At 40.9% G+C, this 11,360-nt stretch overlaps 1 protein-coding gene across 1 annotated transcript; it reads left to right on the plus strand.

The window, feature by feature from the left end:
* The first annotated feature begins 678 nt into the window (after positions 1-678).
* LOC131882391 (uncharacterized) lies at positions 679-9,740 on the plus strand. The gene is made up of 7 exons (XM_059229520.1): positions 679-1,028; positions 1,092-1,155; positions 1,218-1,730; positions 1,793-1,997; positions 2,153-2,252; positions 8,265-8,370; positions 9,276-9,740. The coding sequence occupies exons 1-7, from the start codon at positions 679-681 to the stop codon at positions 9,417-9,419; spliced, it is 1,482 nt and encodes a 493-aa protein (XP_059085503.1). The 3' UTR covers positions 9,420-9,740.
* The last annotated feature ends 1,620 nt before the right edge of the window (positions 9,741-11,360 follow it).

The following is an 11,360-nucleotide window of genomic DNA, read 5'->3' on the forward strand; positions in this document are numbered from 1 at the left end:
TCATGTGTTTCATGTGAAGCAGGCGGAATTTTATCTAAATCGGGTAAGAATGAGCGGTTTTTGCTCATTTTTTATTGTTTTGACCTCATTGTTGGAATAAAAGCACAAGGAATAATGCTTTGAAATAAATACTTTTTATTTACATTAATCAGGACTTGGAAAGTATTTTTTTTCACGGCCGAATTATCACTAAATACCTGCTTATAATCATAAAAGATTTTTTTTCATTGGAAAAATGTAGTCACTGCTTTAATGTGAAAAAAGGAACGACATCAAAAGGCTTAGATCTGTTTTGGCTAATTTTGACCCAACCACATTTCTTAACGCATTTCGGCTTTTTCCAAATGGTTGAAAAGATTACTATGATATTGTCCATTTATTTTAACCCAAAGTTCCTTCAAAATTGGTCTTCCTTAGTTTGCCCAAGGTTTAGTTTTTCAGAAACATCCCCGATATTTACAGCTTTTGGTTAAAAATAAGGCAAAATTGAGAAATTCATATATTCGTATCATATATCGTCCATATAAATATTACAAACTAAAGAAATTGTAGAGCAATTGAGGGAGAAATATTTTCGGAGATTTTTTAAAATCGCTTGTCAATCTCATTATTGTTTAAGTCATTTCTAAAATCTAGGCACGAACGAATTACGCGCTGGGTTCAACTCACATGTTTGTGATGATTGGATCCGAAGCTGACAAGCTCTCCAAGGGTCTTTTCAAGGACGCTCTGAACCTCATTTGGTTGGAAAATATCAACAATGGCAAGTTGATGATCAAACAACTCAAGTGCAAGGGCTGGTCCAATACCTACATTTGGACTCCCCGACAAGCAACACAATTCAAATTTAGCGGCCTCTTTCCACGCTTTCAATTCTGCAACCGGCCATTGTTCCCCCTTCCCGTGTTTGCCGTGGCCGCTAACAATCTGTTCATGTTGAAGAATCCCTTGACCAAGACCGTGGACTTTCATGGCTATGAAAAATCCATGGTGGAGGAGGTTGGAAGAGACATGGGCTTCCAAGTTCGGTATGCCGTGTTGCAGTTTGTTACTTACAATTTTGAACTCGCTCTGCTTTTTCTTCATTGAAGGCTGATCTACTCCGAACTTGGCGAGATCAATGGATCAGCAGCATTGGGATTGGTACATTCAGGGGTGAGTGAAAACTGGCATAATATAATGGTGTTGGTAACCCCTGAAATGGAATTGTTCTCTAGAAAGCCGAAATGACCTTGGGCTTCCTGTCTTTGACCCTTCTCAGGTCCAAACACTTTGCCTTCAGTTACCCGCATGAGGACACTGTCATCGGCATGTTTATGCAAAGACCAAATCCTCTAAAGAAGTGGCTGGCCATGGTTTGGCCTTTAGATAATCTCACTTGGCTAGCCATTGTCGCCAACATTTTGTTATTCACAGTGGCTTTTTGGCTGTGGCTAGGCCCTTGGAACACCTCCATTTTCAGCGCTTTTGGCGTGGTCTTGTCCTTCCTCCTGAAGAAAGGACTCACTGGTTATCATCTGAACGGGAGAATCCGGAGCCACAAGACGCGACTGTTCCTTTTAGGGTGGATGACTGCCGTCTTCTTTCTGAAGATATGGTATAGGAGCACCCTTAGGGCCGTCTTGATATCGCCGTGGCAGCACACCCAGCCAGAGACCTTTGAAGACGTACTACAAATGAAGCCGGATGTATATCTCTTTGGTGGTGGGGCTGCAGACCAATTCATATCAGTGGGTGACCACGCTTGTTGTACTCTCAAGGATTTAATTAATATGGATCGTTCTTGTTTCAGAATTTGGATGTGCCTGTTTTCAAAGAGTTAAGAAATAGCCCTGGTTATAAGAGAATAGCTTTTCAAGAATTGGGACAGACAATTGAATTGGTTCAAAACGACCCCTCCACTTTTTTAATCAACGGGATCATGTCCAACTACAAACAAACCATGAACCAAGTTTTCAACGCGCAAAATGTGGTGCAGAAGATATACTCTTATGAAAGTAAACAAATCCTCCATTCCACCAGCAATACTATTTTAGCGTCAGTGAAGAAGGAGCTTAATGGCTAAACCTTGACGAAGCCCAAGAAAATTCTCAAAAAAGGAAAGGCTATCCCCAAATAATTAATTGTTTTGCGATGGACTCTTACATTCAAGGTCAAACCGGTATCACTACTCTGAAGCAAACCATTCGACTTGGATACAATGGGTTCTTGGTCCGCAAAAATGCACCCTATTTGGACAGGATGAATGAATTGTAAGTTCCTTACGCTGTCAGACAAGATACAAGAGTCAAAAAGCCGCACATGCCTCAAAATGACTAAAGCCATGTTTTTCGGTTTTTATTGCACTTCACTTTCATCATTATTTTCAAACCTGGCGTTGAAAAAGCCAAAAGTTGCGAAGCCAGCCAACAACTGTCAAATTGAAAGTCGTTTTGGTCCCTTGAACACTGGAGCTCCACCTTGTTGATAAATTGCCGTGGAAATGTGTTCTACCGTTCTCCTTTCCTGTCCGTTCCACATGTCCTGGCTTCCCTATTGAATGCATTCATGGAAGTCTAGGCCAGAATATCATCCACATATTAGGTTTTATTGATCAATGTCTTAGGGGGACAAAATGCAATTTTGATAACCCAAGGGCGCCCATCCTTCCCGCAAACCAGCAAGTGAACAGACTTGTTATAGTCTCTGGTTAATTATATGCTCAAATGCCAGGAAATCGAAACATGTTTTTACTTGTCAAAGAGACAAAAGAAAGAGCTTGTGTTTAAAAGTAGCTTTATGTCTAAACATGACAAAGAGTAATTTTAGAGCATTTTTGATACTGATTGACTACGCTTTTGACAAAGTCAAGTTTTATTGTACATTAAGTGAGTTAACACACGTACCCGAGCTACTTTTAAACACAAGCTCTTTCTCTTGTCTCTTTGACAAGTAAAAACATGTTTCGATTTCGTGGTTCATATAATGGCTTGTTCTAACCAGATGTTTGGGTTAAGTTGTTTATTGTTACCTCTAAATGCCGCCGTTGATGACAAGTTGAATGGAGCACCCCCGCATGGTTTCGTGAGTGCATATTCTGAGATGTAAATTGTACCCAGTTGCACCTACTGCGAGTATCAGATAGTTTCGTGAACGCACATCTTGAAATGCGACTGGGTAAAATTTAGTACTGTCGCATTTCAAAATTTGCGTTCAGGAAACCACGTGGGGTGCCCCATCGACGTTTTGCTGCAGAATATCCTATTTTTCCGCGTATTTTGGAATGATCTGTGGGTGTTAATGTCGGATAAATCAATACACCTTTGGTAATCAATCTTCTTATTACTTTTCATTTCTTTTAAAACCAGCATATGGTTTTTAATCAACTCGTAATTTGCAGCCGTGATAGTTTGCGTGATTTTGGAACTGTTTTTCCGATGGATTGTAAAATCAAGATAAACAAACTAACAATTCGAACAGTTTTATCCACAAATATTGATCCTACTCTTGTCATAAGTATCAAATCCAACTACCTTGTCCACATGTTCCGTCCACAATCGAGTACATCATCCTAATATGATATGGATAAATGATGTACAGGATGAATGATTGCTCCCGGAACTGGGTTTATTAAAATGTCTGTAAGAAGTGTATGTTAACATCATGTGAAACCACGGAAGTCGTTGGATTGCCTATCGTGTAATCCGTTTGGCGGTCAGATGTCGACCAAATGCCAACCAAATGCTCGCGGAGACGGTGTATCCATCATAAGTCTCGGAAAGCTGTGAGATTTAGAGACGCTCTCGAGGAATCGATTCTCAGAAATTGTTGGGCCGTAATCGCGAAAATCCTCGGTCACCAAAAACCGATATTCCTGTGATTATTTTGAGAGGGGGAAGAGAATCTGAATAAGCAATCCTCAAGGATCGATGTTACCAAAATGTTGGCCCCCTGACGGCCAATGACGACAAATCCTTCCTGAATGTCCCAATGGGACGTAGGTCCGGCCCAATGTCAACCCTTTGCCTTTCAGACCCAGTGGTGGTCAGATGTGACCCACATGCCACATCTTACAGAAGAGGCAGACGTAATCCATTGTCTGTGATCCGAGAAACCCCTTGATGGACAATGCCAATGTGACAATTTGTATCCTTAGTCAATTGATGAAGGAAGCTCGAACTATTTATTGTATGCCCTGATTAGGGTTATAACCGGAGGCTTTAAGATAGGTCTAAGAAATTTAAGCCCATGAACTAGGTGTTCTCCATTCTGGAGAGCTATCAAGGTAATTCTACCTAGTGCTTGGGTCAAGAGTTCCATGTTTCCGTTCACCACGGGAATTCAATAAGTCAGGACCTTTCACCCCTGGCTAGTGGACGGAACATAGAGGCTCTTTTTGGTGCCGCGACCCGGGGATCTTGATTCCCGTGATTTTTATACCTTGACCCGGTCTTGTAGTGGAATTTTACACTCATTGATCAAAAGTGAGGAACCGGCTCGCGACCAATAAACATAGAGTTTCTTTTTGGTGCCGCGACCCGGAAATTTCATTCCCGGTATTGATTTATTAACCGCAACCCGGTCTTACATTAAGGTTTACACCCCTTGATAGAGCCATCAAACGCCTCGCGTCAAAGAACTACATAGAGTTCTCTTTTTGGTGCCCGACCCGGGATCTTTTTGATTCCCGTGAATAAATTTTGATTAGTGGCCAGAACTTATTTTGGGTTGTATTATTCCCAGTGTTTTGAAAGCTGAAACCGTCTCGCGACAAAGAAACATGGAGTTTATTTTGGGTGCCGAGATTTGTGTCCACGACCTACTCGCAGACCCATTAATGAAAAGAGAAAAACTAGATCGTACTAGGTATAAAAGAAGCATTAAGTACTTATTTTCGGTGCTGCAACGTGAGTTTTTCATTCCCATGAATAATTACTGATTTGCAAACCAGTCGTATTTGTTGGATTCTGTTGTACCCAATTGATTTTGAAAGCCAATTGACGGCTCATGCCAAGAATCATAGCAATTCTTTTTGGTGCCGTTATTCTAATCCACGACCCGGTCATTTTGGGTTTTGTGTTCCCAATTTATTTTAAAAAGGCAGTAAACGGCTCGTGCTAAAGAAGCACATTGTACTTCCCTTTGGTGCGATTATTTTAGTCTCCCCACAATAGAATTCTGTGCCCTGAGTGTTCACCTACTTCCAAAACCAATTGAAGGCTTGCACCAAAGATTTACATAGTTCTTTATTTGGTGCTATCATTTGCGTTGGGGTAAGATTGCTTTGTAGCTCCCCCATAGAAAACATATTATTCATTTATTCGGAATCACTTCATAATTCCCACCATTTGTGTTGAGGCTGATTGCTGAATAGCTCGCCCAGATTCAACACGTTTCTATTTTACCGGGAGCAATTCAAAACTTCCATAAGTCTAAAGAATTGTGTTTAAGAGTTCAAATTGACGGCGTGAGGAATTTCACTTAAAGAAATATAGGCAGTTGGAGAAAACATGGCTGCCTCCAACCCCAGAATGACGACGTCAACTGAAGGTATCACATCGCTAAGTGGAGCTTCATCAGAAACCAGAAAGAAGGGGACGAATCCAGAACGAAGTAAAGTGTAATCTAGGACACCGGGGGAAGCCTTTGTTTCCGTACAACCGCTCGAACCACCCATGAAAGATGATGCGTTTTGGGGTAGGAGTGACAAGTGTGCTTCAAGAGCCAGCGGATGTCAGCCAGGTTATCCACTGCCAATGTTAGATGTCGGAACTTTCAAGGGAGAGAGCGTAAGACAATTCTATGAGTGGTGGCCGACTTTTCGCGATGTATATGAGGAGAGACCGGAGCTGGACTCAGACACCAAGCTAGCATATTTGAAAAGGGATTTAACTGCAAGAGCCTTACAACTGTTGTCTGCTCATGGTGCATATGAATTTGCATCAAATCTGTGGGATCCTTCGCAGACTTACAAGAGAAATATTAGGTGATCTAGATCAATTGAAGGACAGAAATGTCGATTTAGTTGACTTGCTGGCGATTGTTAACAACTGCATGACCCTTTTCAAGCTGATACATAAAAGTACTCAAGAGCCCTTTAGCTTGCATCAATGTTGCTTTACATAAATACCAAGAAGCTGCCGAACGAAGTACGACTGAGACGGAGTGAGCAGGTCTTGAAAATGAAGAAACGAGGACAAGATGTAACAATGGCAGACTTTTCAGAGTTCCTAATTTTGTCATTAACCTGTATGAAGACGCCGAAATACCGACCCAACCCTCAAGTAGCAAGCCAGAGAAGAAACAAGAAATAGCTATGTTGAAAGAAGAGGGACAACCAGAGCGACCATACATCATAAACGAACCCTGGAGAGCTAATCAGAAGAAGTCCTGTCCCCTACACCTGCCCGGTGGCAATTGGCGCGAATAAACCATTTGTGTTTCAAGTGCAAGGTCAAGCATAATTTTGGAAAGTGCCAAGCCCCTCCTTGCCAGAAATGTCACAATTTCCACGATGCCTTGCTCCACTTTCAGCGCAAGAAAACGGATAGCCCCAATGCGAGGGGAAAAAAGAAAGGTGGTCGAGACCACGATCAACGCCGTCAGCGCCAGCCCTCTGGGGGGAGGAACTACTTGAACTGAACATCCATGAAAATACCAATATGTTCAAAGGAGACCACGGAAAGACGACCTATACACTATTGAGAAAAGTGTTGGAAAGATGACTAATGAACCAGCGGCATAGCCAAACCAGGCCGAATCTAAAGGCAAAGTGGACAATGCCCTAACATGGGAGGTGTCCTCTGTTCGATTCTCTTCCCTGACCTTTCTGAAGGAAAATTTTAGACGCTAATCACGTCCACAGACTGAAAATCAAAACTTATACGGACACCACAATACTTATTGGAAAACTAAATAATTACGATGTGATGGCTGGCTGGCTTTGCTGACTGGCCAAGGCTCATCCCTCCGACCCTCACCCCGAAATACAAAAAGTCTTATTCTTGTCTTTTGAAGCCAGGAAATAAACAGACTTAAAAGCACGATTCTAAGAATGTCTGGACAAATGGGACATTCCACATTAAGTGGATATACTCTTTGATGAAATCACGGAAAGTCATCTCTGATTTTGCTAATTTTTAGGCACACTGGTTTGTTGACATATAAAAACGTCTCACAATAAGTTTCAGGTGGCTAGGCCAACCAGGGCGTTTTCTAGGGCCATGTCCATTTTGGGCCAATCCACTTGACCACCGGTGTTTGATTAGCCATAACTCCGGCTGTAGCTGTCCAATTGAGATGAATTGTGAATCAAAACACCCCTCAAAACGGTCACGAAAGTCTTTGCCAAATCTATACCCATAAATATCTCATTTTAATTTTGCAACATATAAAGAACATACACAGAACTATGCAGGCGCAAAAATTAAGAAAATCTGGACTGTGGTTTTGCAAAGGTTAAAGGTCAAAGGACAAACAAGGCCATTACTTGCCGAATGTCAATTGGTGCACTTACTAAATATAATTCAACCAAAAGGCCTTTGGCAAAGGCTTACCATTCAAAATTCATCTCAATATGACAACTTCAGCCGGAGTTATGACTATTCAAACACCGATGGTCAAGTGGTTTGGTCCAAAATGGACATGGCCCATATTGATCCCATGGGCTTAACATTTTACATGTGAACCTACTTTAAGCTAGTCATGGCACGTATGAAATTTCATAGATTCTGAGACCAAAGTGCCGCGAGAGTGTGACCACAGGACGGAAATGCCCCAACTGTGGATGAAGATGAAATATAAGAAGTTGCTTGTTCCCTGATGGAGGATGCAAGGATGTTTTCGAAAATATCGAAAAGAATTTTGGAACATGAATCTATCCTGAAATGGCCCATTGGAAAACTTATGCTCTTCAGTTTCAGGTTGTAGGTATATTAGGGTTTTATGATATCGAAAAAAATATGCCGGGAACCCCCTTTAATCAGAAAATAACTGAAATCCAATTGTGGAAGGGTCCTGCAAGAAAAAGTTAACACGAAATTAAATTAGTTAAAATAAGTCTATCTCCCACAAATGTAATCATTTTTTCAAGAATGGTATATCTTATGACGGCACTCTTCCTATTATAGTGCATAAATTCAGGCCATTAGCAGTGCACATTAGGTCGTTTACCCTCCGCCCTCAAAGCATATCCCCTAATATCTCCTTCTCTCTGCTAGTTCCGTGCTGCTCCCGATTCGTTGTTTTATGACTGAAAGTTTACTTCACGTTTTCTATTCAAACAGGATCATTCGGATGATAAGTCATGGCCTCATCAAAAAGTGGAACGCTGATGCAGAAGAGGCCATCAAATGGAACAATCATTTGTTGGTCATGAATGGAGAGGCCGAGGTACGTTACCACCTTCAAGGAGGGGTCTTCGAGGCGCCCTCCAAATCAAATGCGAAAGTAGGCGCTAAAAACGTTGGGGAAAAATAATTGATATCTTTTAACTTTGGCTGTGGCATAACAAAAAACCAATCGTGACGAATTTTTTGAAAAGACAAGAAGACCGTAAGATGAAGACCCCGGTCATAGGACTCGAAAAAAAGAGTTTCAAATCAGCACCGCCTCAAGTTTTCGCCGTTTTCTCAAGACGGGTGCTTACTACCTTTACCATTCAACTTGTATCAAGTTACTTTTTAGGATGATATGCTCAGCCTTAAGTAAGTTTATAGAATCTGTGCCAATTTTAAAGTCAGCAAAGACCCAACTAAACCAAAGTGCCATATGAATAAAAGAAGATTTAGCCCTTGATTGCTGTTGAGAAGACCTTTGTGGAAAAGGACAGTTCAGGATATGTCTGGGTGTTTTCAGGAATTTGATGAAACCTTCCGACTGGTTATGCACAAGTATATAGGCTAAGTGTTGCGGTCTGAAAATGGGTCTCAATTTTCAGCGCAGACTTTTCAGGAGCTCAGAGAGGGTCGGTCGGATGTAATGTGAAGTGAATGCTGTGGGCATTTTCGATGGGCAATTTTGAGAATGCATTTCTTTCAACTTTCCATCCTTATAATGAATGAGATCAATGTGGCTTTCTAAGTCCCCTGCAAGAAAAAAGAACCTTGACAGTAATGGATCCCGATGCTTGATGAATCATCAATTGATACCCCTTCCCGGCGTGATCAGTGACTACTATTTTGAGATTCGATTTGGCGGGCGTCCCATTACACATAGACTTCGAGATACTATATGTCTAGATATGCATGCATTACACAAATTGTCGAATTCGGCACGACTCGTTCTTGATGTTCCAGATGGCTGACTTCCCCGAAGAGGCTAAGTGGAGGGTCATATCCACGGATATGCTCCTGGGTGTGTTCCTTTTCCAAGGAGTCTCTTGTGCCTTGGGTTTGATCGTGTTGTTATATGAGCTTGGCTATTGTAGAGTACGCTTATGAATCTGGTTGACCGAAGTTCTGCCCTCAAATCTAGACCACCTCTCAAATCTAGGCATTGCAACACTGGATCGTGCACTTGCCCAGAACTCGTAGCCATCGATTTATGAACCAAGCAAAATATGTGTCAGAATGTACAAAATATCATTTGAGAACGAATAAATGGTCTTTGAGCACCAACCTGTCATGTACCGCATTCATTGGCTTTTGCAGTACCAATACAATCCGGTTTTTGGAACACGATCAGTTTTGTTCCTTGTACTTTGTTGACCCACCAGTGACTCCTTGGGCTTTGAAAAGCCACCGCCTTCTCAGACGTTTGTTAATGCATGAATGCAAAACATATACATTTTACAGTATTTAGCCGTGACGGTAATGTTGATAGGTGTTCCTGCTCGTGAATGAGGCTTGAATAATGATCTTTTTCCTCAATAAATGTGAATGAGAGCGATTGTCGGCACGTGAAAATCTCGCATCATTTGTCATTTGGACCAACGATTGACTCAGTAATTTAAAAAATTGAAGCTTTCGTAAAAAAACAAACATGAAGTAGCAACTAGCCTGAGCAGAAAATAGACACATCATTTCATAAACGTTTTTAATTTTCAAGATATACACTAAAATTGTACTTTTTGAGATCTCAATTCATTATCTTGATACAAAACAGCTTTGTAATGTCAAAACAAATATTATTAATACAATATTGAATGTTAAAAAGTCAAAGCCACACTACAATCAGATCGTTTGATGGTTGGGTAATTTAAACTAAGATTAAGTCTTAAGTTTAAAAACAGCTTAGCCGTTGTATATCAAATATCCAATAATCCTTTTTTATATTTGTAAGGAGTATACGAATTTTACTTTTATCACACATCTAAACGCTACAATTTATGTTTCTTTAAAAAATGATTCTTCTCATTTTCTGTCATCAAACGCATCTTTGAAAGGTAAAAAATATGCGGAACAATATTTCAAGTAACTTGCTTATGGAAGAAAAACCATAAATATAGGAAAAACATGCGATTATTAAATTTCATCAATTGGGTAAGATGTTCATTATTTAGTATTAGCTCTTTTTAGGATGAAATCCTAAATGACTGATGATTTTAAACAAAAATATTGTTGCAAAACAGTTAATAATGTTGATCAACCCTACATTCAAGGACTAGCTCGGTCTGTCAACTCAACTGAGAGTAAGGTGGCTCAGGAGGTTAGGTCGAATCCGAAGGCTTTTTTCTCTTATGCGAACTCTAAGAGAAAAATGAAACACTCTGTTGGGCCTTTTGAGGTTGATGGGGAAGCCATCAGCAATGTAGAGACTATGGCTAACATGCTTGGAGATCAGTTCTCCAGTGTGTTTTCAACCCCACTGAGTTCGGAAGCAACAGCTCATTGCTCTGAAGATGAGTCTGTTGAGATTGACATGGTTAGTCAAGCTGAGCGTTTAGATGATCTTGTAGTCACAGATCAAGATGCTTTAGAGGCCATAAGGGACTTGAGGCTTTCCAGCTCTCCTGGTCCTGATGGCGTGACATCTCAGTTTCTGATGAGATGCTCACTGGTTCTCGCTCCTGTTTTCTCGTACTTGATGCGTTGCATCTTGGATCAGGGCAAGTTTCCATCTTCACTAAAGTTAGCTCATGTTGTTCCAATTTTTAAAGGGGGAGATAAGTCGCTCCCCAGTAATTATACGCCAATTTCTCTCACTTCGAACATTGCGAAGGTGTTTGAGAAGATCATGAAGTTCAAACTTGTTGAATTTCTTGATATTCATGAAGTCCTTCCTACAATCCAACATGGTTTCCGTTCACATTTTAGCACGGTTACCCAACTGATTGAACATATTGAGCAGGTTATTAAGGGACTAGAGAGCCATGAATCAGTTGATGTAGTTTATCTCGACTTTGCCAAGGCCTTTGACAAGGTAGATCATGGTCTTTTAGT

This window comes from Tigriopus californicus, chromosome 6, assembly GCF_007210705.1.
Source record: "Tigriopus californicus strain San Diego chromosome 6, Tcal_SD_v2.1, whole genome shotgun sequence".
Classification (NCBI taxonomy): Eukaryota; Metazoa; Arthropoda; class Copepoda; order Harpacticoida; family Harpacticidae; genus Tigriopus; species Tigriopus californicus.

Excerpts from the sequence above, each read along its gene's own strand:
- LOC131882391 (XM_059229520.1), top strand. The coding sequence starts at position 679 with ATGATTGGATCCGAAGCTGACAAGCTCTCCAAGGGTCTTTTCAAGGAC. Across the intron at positions 1,156-1,217 it reads TGGGATTGGTACATTCAGGG|AAAGCCGAAATGACCTTGGG; the intron begins GTGAGTGAAAAC and ends ATTGTTCTCTAG. Across the intron at positions 1,998-2,152 it reads GAAGATATACTCTTATGAAA|GTCAAACCGGTATCACTACT; the intron begins GTAAACAAATCC and ends CTTACATTCAAG.